This window comes from Crassostrea angulata, chromosome 9 (genome assembly GCF_025612915.1).
Source record: "Crassostrea angulata isolate pt1a10 chromosome 9, ASM2561291v2, whole genome shotgun sequence".
Lineage (NCBI taxonomy): Eukaryota > Metazoa > Mollusca > Bivalvia > Ostreida > Ostreidae > Magallana > Magallana angulata.
The window spans coordinates 16649470-16656827 of record NC_069119.1 but is presented as its reverse complement, the minus strand read 5'-3'; the positions used below and the strand labels follow the sequence as shown (position 1 = coordinate 16656827).

The following is a 7358-nucleotide window of genomic DNA, read 5'->3' as shown; positions in this document are numbered from 1 at the left end:
GTGATTGGACTTTATATTTTACGTATCCTATAACTTTGACTATACTGATTGGACGTTACATACTATTATTTGAACTATTTTGATTTGACTTTATCATTTAATTTCAGAATCAGTATAGAATGCTTTCGTTAAGTAAATACCTTTATTTAATGTATATTCCATGTTAATTGAATCACGAATAGTATGTGTCCATCAAAGACTATATTGCTTTAAAGGAAGGTCAGAGAGAGAGCCAATATCTACCATGTTTACATATTTATGGGGTATATTGTTTTGAGGTGAGGATCCTTTAATGACCGTAATTAAATCCTTGCTGGTCAGTATGTCTCCAATTTGGACATTATGTTCCCGATTTGTACACAAATATCCTGAGGGGGTAAAGTTTGATATAAACTAAATAATTACATACATCATTCGGCTAATCGAAGTCAATTAGCCCTTTGATCGGCTCAGGTAGATGACAGTAATTGGTCACGATACAGTGACCCTCCCACTAGTAAATATCTGTCGTAACCTTGATTGACCCTAAGTACACTGATTAAGGGCGGGTTCTTGACTGATCAGCTTGACGTCATCTTGGAGCATCATAGTAACAAGGTGGTGGCGCCCTCTTAAGGGGCTTTTTAACACCCAATGAACACTTGTATTACTTTGATAGTTGTTTTCCCCAAATAGTATAAAACTACTAACTTCTCGCAAGTTAGGTTAATTCCGACGCTCTTTCGAACTCTTAACATCTCTCTCTGACTTCCCCGAATTGGGACTGTGTATTTAGTTTGCTTTTTGCCGAATAAAACCACTATACGATCACTTAAGACTTTTACTTAACGTGTGCACTACTTACGTAAGATACGCGTGGTAGTGTTATACGGGCTGATTGGTGCCGTGACCAGGATTCGTACTTTCTTTAAAAGACTTTGGATTTTTGGATCTATCTAACCAGTCACGGTAAGACAATTTTATTATTCTTTACTGTCCTGTTTTGTAAGTCCGAGTCTCATCTACTCTTGATTTATTCTTATTTATTCTATTATTCTTTTGGGTATTTATTGTCTGGTAAACATGACTGAAGGTTTAGAACAAGCCACAAATATTGTTGCTGGTACGATACAGCAAGGGTTTACTGAACTTAGTACGACAGTGAATGAGAAACTCAAACAAATTAAAATTGCCATTAAAAAGCAAGAAATCATAATTGATACACCTCCTTTTTCGGGGAAGCCGTCGGAATTCCGGGCTTGGATAAATGCAATAAACAAAGCTTTGGTCTTAAATCCCCATTTGACAGATGATGAAAAAGTCCGTCTTGCTCTAAGACATAGTAGGGGGGATGTAAGTGACTATATCGGCCTGTACATTGAACAGCGCGTGCATGACCAAACTGTAGAAAGGGGATGGGGGCACCTGAAAAACCAACTAATTTTAAGATTTGGGGAATGTAATGACAAACATCACGCATATGCATCCCTGTTCAAAATTAAACAAAAACCTGAAGAAAATGTCCAAGTGTACAGCACTCGACTCTCTCGACTGGCCCTCGACGCATTTGACAGCCTTGACCCTCCTGAGGTACAGCGCCAGTTGGTACAATTGTTCATTGACGGTATGTCCGACGATCACATGAAAATCAAAATCATGCATCAAAAGCCGACTACGCTGACGGCTGCCGCGGATAGCGCGCTTTCAATACAGAACTTTCATACCGAGGTTAAAATGCGGTTAGGGAAAGAGTTTGTCCCGACGCGAGATCTGGAAGAGGTGGTATTTCCCAGGCTCAGACCTGTCGCGCCTGATCCGCCTTACCCTACCCCAACTTTAATTCCTCAAAACCCTCTCCCTGCCCCTCGAACTATTGTGCCTATGGAAATAGGTCACATGCGGTACCGAAGAAGGCCCAGAACTGAACAACCTGAGAATGCATGCTTTAATTGTAAAAGAGAAGGTCACATAGCTCGAAATTGCCCCGAAAGACCAGGACAGCCCCAAGCTCGAAAACGTCCCACCCCGAAAACCCGTTTAAACTAGATAACCTCCGTCGCAATGAGGCCGGCGGCGGAGGAGGAAAGGTAAGAGTAGGAGAACTAAGTAATCAATCACCTGCCAAGAAGTTAAAATCAGCTTTCATTAATTTTGCTGGTAGTCCAAATTCTTGTTTAATTAAAGTTCAGAACCAGAAACTTAGGGCTTTAGTGGATACTGGAGCAGAAGTGAGTCTTATCAAACGGAAAATTTACGATTCACTAAAATACAAACCGGAACTACAAAGAAAAAGGTTAAATTTAATGGGTGTGGATGGTTCCCCATTAGACATAGATGGGGTGGCTAGAATTTCTTTTATTATTGGCGGAAATAGTGTTGTACAAGATTTTTATGTAACGCGCTCAATGACCAGAAATGTAATCCTTGGCCGTGATTGGTTGCTTAGTAACGGTGTTAGGTTGTATTTTGACCTAAAATCTTTAAGAATTAAGAATGCGTATGTGCCCCTGGAGGAGGATGTGCATATCTCATCTGTAGAAAAAGGTACGAATTGCAGACTGGCCTCACTGAAAATTAATGATTCTATCGTACCATTGGATGATGATTTGTGCATATCTTCCCTGCTACGAACCACAGGTAAAGTTAAAATAAAACCCCAGACAGCAGTACAAGTACCGGTAAAGGTTGGTAGTAATTGTCGCTCCCGCGAAATTGAAATTTATGGTCTTGATCGCGGATTTTTGTCCCTAAATCCAGGATTACTGGTCTGTAATGCGGTAGCCCCAAGGAACGAAAGAAATCGTTCAATGGTAATAGTCGTTAATACCACAGGTAAGTGTATGGTTTTAAGACGAGGTGCCGTTGTGGCCCGGGGCGAGCCGATTACAGATCAACGTGTTGAAGACCCGCGCACGTCGGATCCGTATCCGATACCGGAAATAAACGCTTTACAGACAGGCGCCCTCGATTTTAAGGCACCTGACGAATTTCAACTTTTGGTTAAAAATTTACTTGAAAAAAATATTGACTTATTTGCGAAGTCAGACGCGGACTTAGGACGGACCGATACCGTCAAGATGTCTATAGACACTGGTGACCATCACCCAATCAGGAAACGACCATACCGCGCTCCTTTGAATAAACGAAGAATAATTTCCCAAGCAGTCGATGAGATGCTGGCAGCGAAGGTGATAGAACGATCAGTATCCCCATGGTCCTTCCCGATGGTAATTGTGAAGAAAGCAGATGGGAGCAACCGCCCCTGTGTGGATTACAGGTCCTTGAACAACATCACCAGGAAAAACAGTTATCCCTTGCCACTGATAGATGATATCCTCGCACAATTAGGCCAGGCTAAGTACTTTACTACGCTGGACTTAAAAAGCGGCTACTGGCAAGTGGCCATGGACGAGGAATCGAAATCAAAAACGGCATTTGCCTGTCATCGTGGACTTTTCCAGTTTAATGTTATGCCATTTGGGTTATGCAATGCTCCAGCAATTTTTCAAAATTTAATGGCAGTGGTTTTACAGGGATTAGAAGACTTTACAACAGCTTATCTTGATGACGTAATCATCTGGTCAACAGACGCAGAGCAACATCAACAACATCTTCAACAGGTATTTGATAGGTTACGACATCACGGGCTTAAATTGAAGTTAAAGAAATGCTCCTTTTATCAAAATCGAACCAATTATCTAGGCTTTATCATCAGCGAACAAGGTATTCAGCCCGACCCAGAGAAAGTTAAAATTATCAAAGCGTTGCCCCAACCTCGATGTGTCCGCGATGTTCGGTCGTTTATTGGCATGACTGGATACTATCGACGTTTTGTTCCCCAGTACTCACAGGTTGCAGAACCCCTGACGGCTCTTACAAGAAAACATGCCAGGTTTAAGTGGACAGAAGAGTGTACTGCTGCATTTGAGAAACTGAAGAGTTACTTGAGTACTGTGCCGCTCCTTGCGTATCCGGACCCCACCAAAAGTTATATACTATATACGGATGCGAGCCAAAATGCTATTGGGGCCTGCTTGACTCAACCTTGTGATGATCCCCCTGACAACCCCAACGTAAGGAATGAGAAACCTCTCTTCTTCCTATCCCACAAACTCAGTGACACACAGACACGGTGGTCTGTTGTTGAAAAGGAGGCTTACGCTATCTACTATGCACTGCAAAAACTGGACGCGTACTTGCATGGAGCCTCTTTTATCATCCGCACAGATCACAAACCACTGAAGTATGTCTTGGAATCCCCCATGCAGAACAAGAAAATCCAGTTGTGGGCAATGTGTATGACTGGATATGACTGTACCGTAGAGTATGTTGCGGGTACAGAAAACTCTTGTGCTGACCTCCTCTCTCGGATAGATCACTCACTACTGACTGATGACTCTGATATTTGCACAGAGACGGGACCGGATGTAAGCGCCAAGACGTATGAGATCGGAGTCCTTGATTCTTCTAATTTTCGTCCTAATTTTCGTCCTAAGGATCATATGGACTCCACAATCGAAGAAAAAGGGCCAGAAGCTCTCAATAACAAGTTCCGAGACGAAAGGACGGACTCCTCTGATGAGGATGACATACCACTGGCCGAACTACATAGACGAATAAGACATAGGGAAGAACGTTTAGCTGATAGGCCAAACGAAATTAGTGATCAGTTGAAACTTGACCCCGACGACATTGAGACCGATGAGACTGTGCATGGTGACGTTGAACCACTGACAGACGAGCAACTTCGTGGGGATGATATAACGTCAAATTCGGACGAAGACATGTCAATTGAGGAGGTCAAGGTCAAGAGGCCCAAATCAAGGAGCAGTAAGGCTAAGGGTCTCTTGAAAGCACTGTATCAATTTTTGTAAACTCGTATATACCCTCACCACGTGGATTTTAAAATCCGGACGATATTTACGTCTTTAGGTCATAATGACTGACTTAAGCGTGGGAATAGCTAGATACATGATTGAAGCATTGTTAGTAAAGTATATTTGTTTTTGTTTTTGTTGTTGTTTTTTTTTTCTAAATTAAAAACGTTTAAGCCCAGCAGTTATTTCCCATTGTTCACAACCCTCTCTTAGACGGATATTCTACGTTTGAAGTTTACCGATGTCATGTCGAGCTGTACACGGTCAAATAACCTTATTCCCATATTTTCGCAGAGAAACAACTGTCAAATTCCCCGAAAACCACCTTATTCCCATATTTTCGCCGAGAAACAACTGTCAAATTCCCCGAAAACCACCTTAATATTACAATTGTACACACCCTCAACACCAAAAATATTTGGTAAAATTTTCACCGAACCTTACCAAACTTTACCTATTCTACTTATCCTTTTAAATTAAACAAAATAAAACACATTGATATGGATGATTTGCAAAATGAGCTAAAGTACATGTATTTTGCACCTGAAGAAAAGTTTTACTTACCCCATTGGTCTTTTACTTTTATAGGGATTTTGGGTATCTTACTCATTGTCGTATGTTTAATTGGTATTAAATGTCGTAAACGAATCAAGAGTAGAATAATTGGGCTCTGGAATGCAAAGGGGGATAGTGGAGAATATAAGATGTCTGTACTGCCGACGTATGCAGCGGTCAAGACCCAAGGTGGTGACATTCCTACAGTATCCACTGCACCGCCTGCAGAGACTGAACCTACTGCGACCTTGCTACCTCAACAATCTCCAGAGACGCTCAGGATGACTGCTTAACACGGGCCTATCTATCCAAATCTACCAAGATTTCAACTGATTACAAGCCGGGCCTCATCTTTAATTGGGTCAGCTCCGACATCTATTACTGAATAAGGCATATTAGGACATCTCCGGTTTACCGGACATGGGATGTATTGGGCACGTCTCATGTAAATCAACGGCCTTATTTTTATTTGACCTGTATCAACGACCTGGACTTTCCTAAAGAACTTTCCGTGGGTATGTGCTACCTTACCCATAGCCAATAACTTTTAAATACTTGTTACAGCAAACTACAATCATGTATAGTGAAGCAGATGAGGGAAATGGAACATGTTAAACATTCCGATGATGCCGGAAGGAAAAATACCTTCTACTTTTTGTGTATATTGTGTATAATCACAACCAGAGCCGAGGAAATACCGATGATACTAGAAGTATCAACTTTCTAGTATCAACTCGACGATGTTACGGATGACACCGACTACGACGAACCTACACGAGACCTGTGTTTCGTTTCCGATGATTCCGGAAGTGTCATACGCTATTCGATGAATTCTCCGATAATACCGGACGCTGAACTCTATACAGACTTTTCTGTGTAAAGAGACTGTTTTGTGTAAAGAGACTCTTTTGTGTATAGAGACTTTTTTGTGTAAAGAGACTCTTTTGTGTATCGAGACTGTGCTTAAAAAGTTGCAGTATATTGAGCAACTTTTTCCCGATGTGGTGGAGGTGTGTAACAAAATAGCCCTTGTTACATGTAATTATATAATCGAACACTGGTGATTGGACTTTATATTTTACGTATCCTATAACTTTGACTATACTGATTGGACGTTACATACTATTATTTGAACTATTTTGATTTGACTTTATCATTTAATTTCAGAATCAGTATAGAATGCTTTCGTTAAGTAAATACCTTTATTTAATGTATATTCCATGTTAATTGAATCACGAATAGTATGTGTCCATCAAAGACTATATTGCTTTAAAGGAAGGTCAGAGAGAGAGCCAATATCTACCATGTTTACATATTTATGGGGTATATTGTTTTGAGGTGAGGATCCTTTAATGACCGTAATTAAATCCTTGCTGGTCAGTATGTCTCCAATTTGGACATTATGTTCCCGATTTGTACACAAATATCCTGAGGGGGTAAAGTTTGATATAAACTAAATAATTACATACATCATTCGGCTAATCGAAGTCAATTAGCCCTTTGATCGGCTCAGGTAGATGACAGTAATTGGTCACGATACAGTGACCCTCCCACTAGTAAATATCTGTCGTAACCTTGATTGACCCTAAGTACACTGATTAAGGGCGGGTTCTTGACTGATCAGCTTGACGTCATCTTGGAGCATCATAGTAACAAGGTGGTGGCGCCCTCTTAAGGGGCTTTTTAACACCCAATGAACACTTGTATTACTTTGATAGTTGTTTTCCCCAAATAGTATAAAACTACTAACTTCTCGCAAGTTAGGTTAATTCCGACGCTCTTTCGAACTCTTAACATCTCTCTCTGACTTCCCCGAATTGGGACTGTGTATTTAGTTTGCTTTTTGCCGAATAAAACCACTATACGATCACTTAAGACTTTTACTTAACGTGTGCACTACTTACGTAAGATACGCGTGGTAGTGTTATACTTCAAGAGACTGCTATT

At 40.9% G+C, this 7358-nt stretch overlaps 1 protein-coding gene across 1 annotated transcript; it reads left to right on the top strand.

Annotated features, from left to right (window-relative positions):
• The first annotated feature begins 1062 nt into the window (after nucleotides 1-1062).
• On the top strand, nucleotides 1063-2025 carry LOC128162151 (uncharacterized). The gene has a single exon (XM_052825341.1). It carries the CDS (start codon nucleotides 1063-1065, stop codon nucleotides 2023-2025), a length of 963 nt encoding a protein of 320 aa, XP_052681301.1.
• Nucleotides 2026-7358: the final 5333 nt, after the last annotated feature.

Excerpts from the sequence above, each read along its gene's own strand:
- LOC128162151 (XM_052825341.1), top strand. The coding sequence starts at position 1,063 with ATGACTGAAGGTTTAGAACAAGCCACAAATATTGTTGCTGGTACGATA.